General features: G+C 46.5%; 2 protein-coding genes across 3 annotated transcripts in view; one reads left to right on the top strand and one right to left on the bottom strand.

The window, feature by feature from the left end:
- The window catches only part of LOC135815481 (calpain-15-like), a 10,488-nt gene extending 9,495 nt beyond the window's left edge, over window positions 1-993 (bottom strand). Inside the window, exon 1 of the mRNA XM_065328789.1 lies at window positions 1-993. This exon is cut by the window's left edge and continues 429 nt beyond it. Coding sequence (XP_065184861.1) covers window positions 1-447 — 447 coding nt within the window. The 5' untranslated portion in view covers window positions 448-993.
- A 288-nt stretch (window positions 994-1,281) lies between these two features.
- LOC135815490 (dynein light chain roadblock-type 2-like) lies at window positions 1,282-5,833 on the top strand. 2 transcript variants are annotated; one of them, XM_065328808.1, is made up of 5 exons: window positions 1,282-1,554; window positions 1,644-1,719; window positions 2,057-2,166; window positions 3,372-3,429; window positions 5,284-5,833. In XM_065328808.1, exons 1-5 carry the CDS (start codon window positions 1,552-1,554, stop codon window positions 5,325-5,327), a joined length of 291 nt encoding a protein of 96 aa, XP_065184880.1. In that variant the 5' UTR covers window positions 1,282-1,551; the 3' UTR covers window positions 5,328-5,833. The 2 variants fall into 2 exon arrangements, with proteins under 2 accessions (XP_065184880.1, XP_065184872.1); XM_065328800.1 differs by lacking the exon at window positions 1,282-1,554 and having other exon boundaries at window positions 1,638-1,719.
- The last annotated feature ends 5,104 nt before the right edge of the window (window positions 5,834-10,937 follow it).

Raw genomic sequence — 10,937 nt, 5'->3', positions numbered from 1 at the left:
AGACTCAATCTCGCTTGCTGATAACCTTGCTACCAGCGCCTTTATCCGATCCAGCAGAGGCTCGGGCGACGGAGCTGGTGGGAGCCCGTCCATTTGCATGCGTACTGCGGGCGATGTTTGTAGCGCTAGCAAGCCGGTAGTTTCATCTTCTTGCCCAACCGCCCGCGGCCGCTTGCTCCCGACCGCCCGCTCAGTCCTGCAGTTGTCACACAGTGGGAGCAGTGCAGGGTGCACCAGCTTGCATGCTGTGCACATCCATACTAGCGGTGGCGGCATTCTGCTGCCAGCGCCTTCAGCTTCTGCTGCCTTTGCAGCGTTTGCATTGGCACTGGCCAGAGAAACTTCTCCTGAAGAAAGGCCATCACTGCTCTTGAGCCTTGGCTCTCTCCTGTCTTTCGCAACTTCACTGTTCGCCACTAAATGTGCTGCTGCTGCTGCTGGCATCATTTTTAGTAGGTGAGCTCACATGTGCACAGGTGTCCAACGATTTTTTTGCTTTTCAAGTCTCTGTCATGGAATTCAGAGCAGAATGCGCACCGTTTCGACTAACGCACAAATGCTGTATTGATGCTCGCTAGACCACTTTCTCCATCAACATCACTGCAGCGGCACTGGAGATTTAGCTTGATGTAGCTTGCTATTTTATCTTGTTACGAGAAGTAACTTAGTTGTTCGGGCTTGTTTGGGGTTGCACTGCTGCGGCTGCCTCCTGCAAACGCTGTTAGTTGTTCAGTGGGAAATACCCGACTGTCCTCCCTGGCCTGTAACATTTACAACGGTTGAACCAGGGCGCTACAGCAGCAGAGTTGCGGACCCAGCAAAACTGCAGAATGGCTAGCGATGCCATGGGTCACTTCGTCCCCTCTCCCACACATCCATTCCAGCTGTGGTTGGCTGAGCGAGTCACGGAAAGACAGTGGCTGTGTATCACTCGAACTCGAACATTTCAAGCCCTTTCTCTTCATTTTGCTAAGATCATCAGATGCTGTAATGAGTCAAAGACTAAAAAATTTCCAGACGTCAAACGTCCTGTCGACATGTCACTCAGTGAGTCAGTCAGCCTCGGTCGTGTGCGAAAAAAGGACACGTCCACGTGACGTTCACAGCCCGTCAAAAAAAGTCAACCCCTCGTTGCCGTGGTAATGACTCGAAACCAGGGAACTGGCAGGGCCCCCGGTTTGTACGACTCCCTGCCTGGCATGCCGGGGCATGCACATGCCAGGGCCTGACCAGGCACCTGAGCTGAGTCCTGACTCCTGAGCATGAGCTCAGCTGAGCCATAATTTCACATCCAAAATTTTCAAGCTCTGTATGTTTGCAGGAATCAAACTACTATAAAGTCACATTCGATAGTCGTAGGAACGACTTACGTGTTGATGTAATAACTGTCCAGATAGGTTGTTTTGAAATACATGTAGCGAGGAGTTTTGGTGGGGGCGTCTGAACGAAGCCCAACTGGGTGAACTCGGGACATACTGTCAAAACGTTTCTAACTCCGAATATTCAAGCCTTCGAAGACGTTAGGAGGGGAGGAGAATTCACGACATAGCTATGGTATTGACCAAAGTTCTCTTGTAGATGGATTTTTGTCAGCAGCTTTTGACGCAGACAGTTGTTGTGGTATTCAACTATGGTGAATGCAGGCGGAGATTGATGAAGCCATCAAGAAAATTGCGTCCCACAAGGGCGTTGTAGGGACGATCGTTGTAAACTCAGATGGTGAGCGCAACAATGGCCTGAAATTGCTGTTTTGTTCGTGTTTAATTCTAAGTGCTGAGTAATCATGCAGGGGAACGTGTTGTGTGCAGAAAACGTGAAAATCCACTTCAGTTCAACTGATTTCGTGCTACTAGTAGTACATGTATTAGTCATATGCCAACACAATCGCACATCACATGTTTATTGATGTATGCCTTCCTGACTACGCGTGCGCGCGTGTGTGTGTGTGTCTGTGGCCGTGTCTGTGGGCGCTTGTGTGGCTGTGTGTGCGTGCGCACGTGTATCTGTGTGTGTGTGTTTGTGCACCTGTGCATGTGCATCATTCGGTTGCTGCCAGGCATTCCGATTCGCACCAGCCTGGACAACACGACCACCGTGCACTACGCCAGTCTAATCCACCAACTGACGAGCAAGGCACGCTCGTGTATCCGTGACATCGATCCAGCAGTGAGTAGCATTCCGCTGTGCCCACTCTGCTTCTACCTCAGGTCTTTGTTACATATTTTTGAATGGCCGTTGGTGGTGAAGTCATGCGCTGAAGACCGTGGAGCCTGAGAACACGGCAGCCTCTAAAAATATGGAAGCATGCACCCTGGTGATATGATTGTGCTCACCAGTTGTAACTGGCAAGAGTAGATAACCCCCTAGAGTATGCAGCTGTGCGCATCGGGTCTGGCGTGGTGTGGCGCGCTGCCAACATTAGAGAGGTTAAGATGCACGTTATTTCTGATGTGACGTGAAAGTTCAGCTCGCGCTATTTGGCTCGCTCGTCGAAAAACAACGCAAGTGACCTGTAGCTCGCGTCGAAATTTGGAGTTTGACGCCAAATTTGACGTGAAATTGCGTGTCGCGTCGGAACTAACGTGCATCTTAACCTCTCTATTATGTAGCCACGACCTGGGTAATCAGCCGGCGCATTGCATCATAATTGATCTGCTACGGTTTCCAGCTTCCGAATTCGGTTTTATCTGAGACTTTGGATATTTTTGTACGTGATGCGTCGCACACAGGCATTGCTTTTGAACCTCCCGTATTATGCATGAATTTGTTGCTCGTAAACTGTAGGGAAAAACTCCAATCCAGTAAGCTTGATCATCATTTCACTACGTAATGGGGGCAGCGCGTGGCACACAGCGCCATTGCACGGAGCACCTTAGCCCAGCGATCAGAGTGGCACGCTCATGTACTCTTGTAGATACTGGTAGTGTGTCCTGCTGAGGATGTCTGAAGAAAAGATGATTGTTGCACCCTGACCTGGTGACAATCATGTTCCTTGAAGTTGTTTTCATTTTATTTTTTTATTTTTACAAAACAATACAGCATGGTAAAACATCCAGGTTAGTGCAACAGTCGTTGCGTGCAGGTGACTGTCACATTGCATGTCCCAAAGCACAACATGCCTCCACAAGTCACAGAAGAACAGGAAAAAGCCAAAGCCAACCTGGATGTTATAGTACCATGCTGTATTTGCTTTCGCTAGGCTTTACCGGGTGTTAGCTGCCGTCGTGAGTTCCCTAAGCCACGGGAACGGACACGATCATTTTTTTCTATTATTTATTATTTGCATAACTTGTGCCCCACAATTTTCCTTGTTTAAATTTTAAAATATTTTCCTTGGCTCACCATCTGAGTGATTATTTGCTTTCGCTCAGGACGACCTGACGTTTCTTCGCATTCGTTCCAAGAAGCACGAAATCCTCGTTGCACCAGGTATGTCCACAGTTGTTTGTCGCACCAGGTACTTGTATACAAAGGGAGTCTGTGTTGGGACGTAGAGCTATTGGGGGGGGGGTGGCTGGCTGCTTGAGTGGATTGCAATCCTGGTAGGGCAAGTACATCTCAGTACAAACCTGAATTTGAAGAACGCTGATTTGGCGTACGAGTATACTACCGTATCATAAAAACATGTAATTTTAGGTGCATTAAAATTCCGGTGCCAGGGACCTGCCAGGTTTCAGGTGTAATGTAGGATTATGAAGGTGACTAGCATTTCCTCCGCATACAGTTCATACTCTAGTGACTTTTAGGTGTAAATTAAATTTAGGTGCCTGGTTTCTCTACCGAAATCACCGAAATTAAAAAAAGTTACACCGAAAATAATTACATCTTTTACAGTACTGTAGAGGCAGAAAATTTCGTCGGTCAATAATTTCGTCCAACTCCAAAGAAAGGGAGTTCGTCCGGTTGTAAATTTCGTCCATGGATCATAAGAGTGTATTCAAAAGCTGGACTAAATCGGCATTAGTCCGGCATTTAATTTTGTCCAAAAGCTCCTTGGACGAAAAGTACGAAATTAAATTCCAGACGAATATTTCTGCTTACCGGAGTTCCGCGCATATAAGCCCATGGGCTAATATACGAAATTATGCAATGGTTCGTTTTTTAGCCCTGGGCCTATATTCGAATTTTGAAGGCAGCTGGCACGCGAAAAAGTACAAGTCCGTGCCGGTTGTCCGCCTACCATAGGTACCGGTACTGGTAATGTAGTCTGCACTGACATGCTGTAGTACGGTGTTTGGGTCTGTTTATTAGCCCATGGGCCTATAAACGGAGGTGGGCTTATATCCGGATATAGGCCCATGGGCTTATATGCGCGGAACTACGGTATACAGTATGTGAAGTTGTGAGCCCAAATCTCTCTTTTCCGGGCAGTCCGGGACCGGGCACTGCCCGTGACTAGGAAACATCCGCATTTCTGAATCACATACATTTTGGTGGGGAAGTACCGGAGATCTGGCATATGATGTCACTATTTCCACAAAAGATTGTTGTCAAAAGAGTAGTAATATTTCCACTAGAACTTGCCCGTTGGGTGCCCGGTGGACGGAGTTGCCTGTAACTTCGATATGCGGATAAGAGAGGCATGAGCATACGGGATGACGGCCCAGAATTGCCCTACTCTCCATTGACGGCCCCAGTTCTGCCACCAGGAACACTGCACCCTCTGCTGCTGCCCGTGACCAAGAGTACATTGCTCTCAAGAGTGTGCAACTACACCTGTACAACCTCTACACAGTGCTGCGACGGCAGAACTTCACATTACGTGACGTGGTTCGAAACGGTTACGCTGGCAAACAGTGCAAAATGACCACAAGAGAGTTGAACCTCTTCATCATTTGTGAGAACTAGACCTGGTCTAGTGAGAGGCATTCTACTGCCTGTAATTCTGGTGAAGTAAAATAAAGTAACAACAACAACAACCCTGTATCTATCATGCGCAGGGTGTGAAATAATCATGTTTGCGGGTTTGTCATGTGATGTGAAGTTCTGCCGTCGCGGACCTATAGCTGGAGTTGCACACACTCTTGGGGGTTATGTACTCTTGGTGTGACCCATAGTTACAGCCAGCCTCTGTGGAGTCACTCTCCCGTCCAGATCCGGAGGATTGTAGGGAATTTCCACTGCTCACAGTACTTCCACTGCAAAGTGAACAGCTGCGTGTGCTGTACAATGTACCTTTGGGATCATGTATGCGCGTTGACACATCCCATCTTTCTCATTGCGTGCGTACATGTGCATCTGTGCGTTGTGCTGTACACGTGTCCACTTCTGTCTGCCCTGTAGATAAGGAGTTCTTCCTAATTGTCGTTCAGAACCCCTCCTCCTAGGAGTACGTCTGCCGCTCGACGCAATTCTATATCTTCCACGTACTTGCCTTTCCACAAAATGACTCATGACTTGTGTTCTAGCTGTTGCAACCCTTGTTCAGCACAAGCGGTAATTGTTGTTGCTATTGAACATTGACCATGAATGCATGCTCTATAAAGTCTCAAAACATCTGCCCGCCGATGGGCCATGACACAGCGCGATAGAGCGCACGCTACATTTGTTTTTACTCCGCTCGCATAATTATTTTGACTTCTTCAAGATTTTTTGTTTTCGTTTTAGGATGCACTCCCCAGTGTTGCAAGTATGTGTAGTCAGCGGGGTCCCTCCTTGCAATGTTCTGTGACTTATCTGCCACAGGGACGATGTGGTGGTGCTTCATGTGCAAAGTATGACGGTCGGTTGCCATCAGGTTTTTCCACGTTTTCGCGCCGGTACACAGGGGCGTCCTGTGACACGGCACTATCATAATTATAATATGTGCCTTTCAATCAACGCTGGTATTGAATCGTGTTGTTTTGCGCTGTGTGTAGTGTCAGGGAAATAAGGAAAATAGATTCCCTATTTCAGAGATGAAGCTGCAGGAAGCCCTCAGCCCTTCTTGAGATTAGTGTAGGGGAGTAGTAAAATACCGTGTATTTTCTACTCCCTGGTTAGTATGTGGTGCGGGCCCTGCTTGCTTGCTGACTTGTCCGTGTTGGAGGGCATAGCAGCAAGACACTTGTTGTACTCATCAGGCCAAGATGCTGCACACTTCACCACCACTGGCCAGCGATTGGCCAGTTGTAGTTCACTCCACCATCACTTATGTTCTGTTCCCTTGATTTTGACAATCTAGCCTTCTAGGGCTCTTTGAAACGCTCTTTCCGCTGCCAAGGTTCTCAATACATGTACTTCAAAAGGCATGTGCATGTAGCCAAGAGTCCATAACCCCCCAGAGACAGAGTGTGCAACTCCAGGTTGGGGTCTGGCGCAACGAAATCCAAACATTGCGTCATCCGGTCCCCGGGCAAGCATGGGCGGATGGGGCCATATCCCCATGTGCATATCTGGTACATCCGGCGGGGGTTCCAATTAGTTGAAGGTTGCTTTGAAGCAAGCCACGGAAGTGTCACGTAAAACGTTTGCTGCACGGGCTATGCAGTGTCAGCAGAACGGCTTTGATTTCACAGTCACAGAATTTTTTTATTTGAAGAGAGTTTCTCTGCTCGTTGTCTGAAAAGCTTGTATTGGGAGAGTTCGTGACTCCGGGATAGCAAGAATAGGCATGGATATAGATTTACAAGATTTGATGGAAATAGCTCTTGGCACACGGCATGAAGACCCGATCGATTTCGAAGTAGATGTGCTTCAACCTGCAGTGAATGTTCCTGCTGGGTTCACAACCAGACGGTTCAAATTGACGGGTGTTCCATTGCATGTGAGAAGCACAGACTTCGAGCAATAAATCTCTATCCAGGTGCTGGAAGAATTAACAATTTCCAACAATCGAGAGAAGAAAATGAGGAGCCCAGATCGAACAAAAACTGACGAATATCGTCCACAGAGACACTGCACTCCGGCGACAATGGGGAGCGCTTTGCTTTAGGTTCAACAGTGGCCATTGTTCTTCTCTTATCGGAGAGACACTCAAAAGAGAAAACTGTTCGACAACTCTAAAATATTTCTTTGTGTACTTGAGCCTTTCCAGGCGTGTTACGTACCTGACCGTGGATGGGTACCTAGTACCTGACCGTGGATTCGTAAAGAAAGACCCCAAATTGGGCAAACGGGCGAAGTAGGTCCGGGCCAAACTTCCCATTTCGTCATAGCTACTCACTACATGACGTATGAAGTTTGGATTTCGTTGCGGCACTGATTTGTGCTGAGAAGGATCACGAGTTGCACACTCTGGGGGGTTATGGACTCTTGATGTAGCTGACAGCGGAATGTTCCTAGCCATGCCTGCACCGTAGACTACTGTGATGCAACATGTCATGCAGTAGGGGGATACATTTACGGTACTGTCCGAATGCATAAACATTCGAATAACCAGCACGACCAATTATTTCCCCATCTGCTACCAGATACTTGCGATGTCCGAATGCATACCGTAATTCCGCACATATAAGCCCATGGGCTTATATGTGAAATAATGCAGTTTGGGGATGAAATATTCATTAAAACATGTTCCTTTTTAGCCCATGGGCCGATATTCGAATTTTGAAAGTTCACGAAAAAGTACAAGTCCGTGCTCATAGTGGGTCTTTAGGGTTTTACGCCTGGCCCTAGACGACGGCTACTTTGGCCAACCGGACAAAAAGAAGTTGAGACCAAAGAGAATGATTTATTTTCTTGCGCATGCTTGTATGTATGAAGGGACGTATTTAGGAGTCAGGCCGCTACAGGTCTACCATACTCTACTGGTAAACTGCACTGACCTGCTGTACCATGGTAGGAAGAGTCCTGATTGTGAAAAATTCTACTTGACACTCGAATTGCATTTGTGTCTGTTTATTAGCTCATGGGCTTATATCCGGATATAGGCCAGTGGGCTTTAATACGCGGAATTACGATAAACATTCGGATAACCAGCACGACCTATTTCTCCATCTGCTAACAGATACTTGTGATATCCGGATGTATAAACATTCGGATAACCAGCACGACCTATTTCTCCATCTGCTAACAGATACTTGTGATATCCGGATGTATAAACATTCGGATAACCAGCACAACCATTTTCCCCATCTGCAACAAGATACTTGCGGTGTCCAAATGCAGGAGCATTCGAATGACGGGAACGACCAGTTTCTCTATCTGCTACCAGATACTTGAAATGTCCGAAAGAATTAACATTCAGATAACCATCACGATCAGTTTGTCCACCTGATACCAGATACTTGCGATGTCCAAATGCACACACACATTCAGATAACAAGTACGACCATTTTCTCCACTTGCCACCCGATACTTGCGACGTACGAATGCATAAACACTCAGATAACCAGCACGCTCATTTTCTCCACTTGCTACCAGATTCTTGCGATATCCGAATTCATAAACATTCGGATAACCAGCACGACCAATTTCCCCATCTGCTACCAGATACTTGCGATGTCCGAATGCATAAACATTCAGATATCCAGCACGACCATTTTCTCCACTTGCTACCAGATTCTTGCGATATCCTAATTCACAACATTCGGATAACCAGCACGACCAATCTCCCCATCTGCTACCAGATATTTGCGATGTCCGAATGCATACATATTCAGATATCCAGCACGACCATTTTCTCCATCCGGTACCTGATTTTTGCGATGTCCGAATGCGTACATATTCGGATAACCCGCACGACCAATTTCCCCATCTGCTACAAGATACTTGATTTGTGTCAATGCATACACATTCGGATAACCAGCATGACCAGTTTCCTCATCTGTTACCAGACAACATTCGAATAACCAGCACGACCAATTTTCTCATCTGCTACCAGATACTTGCGATGACCTAGTGCTCAAATATTCAGCTAACCAGCACAGGCAGTTTCTTGATCTGCTACGAGATACTTGCGATGTCCGGATGCATAAACATTCAGATAACCAGCACGACCAATTTCTTCTTCTGCTACCAGCTATACTAAGTATTGTTTATGCATGCGGACATCACAAGTCTTGTGATGTCCGAATGCATAAACATTCTTATAACCGGCACGACCAGTTTCTCCACCTGCTACCATTTTCTGCCCGAATGCCTTAAAACATTTACATAACCAGGATGACCAATTTCCCCATCTACTAATAGATATTTGAGATGTTCAGTGAGTCGAATGCATAAACATTAAGATAGCCAGCACGCTCATTTCATCCATCTGCTACAAGATTCTTGCGATGTCCTAATGCATAAACATTCGGATATCCAGCACGGCCATTTTCTCAAACTGCTACCAGCTACTTGCGATCTACTAATAGATATTTGAGATGTTCAGTAAGTCGAATGCATAAACATTAAGATAGCCAGCACGCTCATTTCATCCATCTGCTACAAGATTCTTGCGATGTCCTAATGCATAAACATTCGGATATCCAGCACGGCCATTTTCTCAAACTGCTACCAGCTACTTGCGATGTCTCTAAACGCACAGACATTCAGATAACCTGCATGACCATTTTCTCCATCTGCTACCAGCTACTTGCGATGTCCAAAGGCACAAACATTTAGATAACCAGCACGACCATTTTCTTCATTTGCTACCAGCTACTTGTTATGTCCAAATGCACAAATATTCAGATAATCAGCACAGCCACTTTCTTCATCTCCTACCACCTACTTGCGATGTCCAAATGCACAAACATTCAGATAACCAGCACGACCATTTTCTCCATCTGCTACTGATCAGCTACTTGCGATGTCCAAATGCACAAACATTCAGATAACCAGAACGTCCATATTCTCCATCTGCTACCAGCTACTTGCGGTGTCCAAAAGCACAATCATTCAGATAACCAGCACGGCCATTTTCTCCATCTGCTGCCAACCACTTGCGATGTCCAAATGCACAAGCATTCAGATAACCAGCGCGGCCATTTTATCCATCTGCTATCGGTTACTAGCGATGTCCAAATGCACAAACATTCAGATAACCAGCACGGCCATTTTCTCCATCTGCCACCAGCGACTTGCGATGTCCAAATGCACAAACATTCAGATAACAAGCACAGCCATTTCCCCCATCTGCTACCTGAGCTACTTGCGATCTCCAAACGTATAAACATTCAGATAACCAGCACGGCCATTTCCTCCATCTGCTACCAGCTACTTGCAATGTCCAAATGCACAAACATTCAGAAAACCACCACGGCCATTTTCTCTATCTGCTACCAGATACTTGCAATGTCCAAATACAGAAACATTCAGATCGCCAGTGTGGCCATTTTTCAATCTGCTACCAGCTACTTGCGAGGTCCAAATGCACAAACACTCAGATACCCAGCACGGCCATTTTCTCCATCTGCTACCAGCTAGAGTACTTGCGATATCCAAATGCACGAACCTTCAGATTACCACTACCAGCACGGCCATTTTCTCCATCTCCTGTCAGCTATTTACGATGTTCAAATGCACAAACATTCAGATAACCAGCACAGCCATTTTCTCTATCTCCTACCCGAGCTAACTTACTTGAGATGGCCAAATGCATAACCGTTCAGAAAACCAGCACGGCCATTTTCTCCATCTCCTGTCAGCTATTTACGATGTCTAAATGCACAAACATTCATATAACCAGCAGAACGTTTTTCTCCATCTGCTATCAGCTACTTGCGATGTCCAAATGCACAAACATTCAGGTAACCAGCACGGCCATTTTCTCCATCTGCCTTCAGCTACTTGCGATGTCGAAATGCATAAACATTCAGATAACCAGCACGGCCATTTTCTCCATCTGCTACCCGAGCTACATGCGACGTCCAAATGCACAAATATTCAGATAACCAGCACGGCCATTTTCTCCTTTTGCTACCAGCTACCTGCGATGTCCAAATGCACAAACATTCAGATACTGTAAAACGGGTAAGTAATGCGACGTAAAAGTGTTTGCGAATTTTGCGAGAGGCCCCGAATCGCAAACT

Source organism: Sycon ciliatum, chromosome 1 (assembly GCF_964019385.1).
Source record: "Sycon ciliatum chromosome 1, ocSycCili1.1, whole genome shotgun sequence".
Taxonomy (NCBI): Eukaryota; Metazoa; Porifera; class Calcarea; order Leucosolenida; family Sycettidae; genus Sycon; species Sycon ciliatum.
This window is presented reverse-complemented; position numbering and strand designations above follow the sequence as displayed.

What these genes read in the sequence shown, in the direction of transcription:
- LOC135815490 (XM_065328800.1), top strand. Translation starts at nt 1,638, where the DNA reads ATGCAGGCGGAGATTGATGAAGCCATCAAGAAAATTGCGTCCCACAAG. An exon ending in TCCGTGACATCGATCCAGCA is followed by an intron (nt 2,167 to 3,371) that starts GTGAGTAGCATT and finishes GCTTTCGCTCAG; the next exon opens with GACGACCTGACGTTTCTTCG. An exon ending in CGAAATCCTCGTTGCACCAG is followed by an intron (nt 3,430 to 5,283) that starts GTATGTCCACAG and finishes TCTGCCCTGTAG; the next exon opens with ATAAGGAGTTCTTCCTAATT.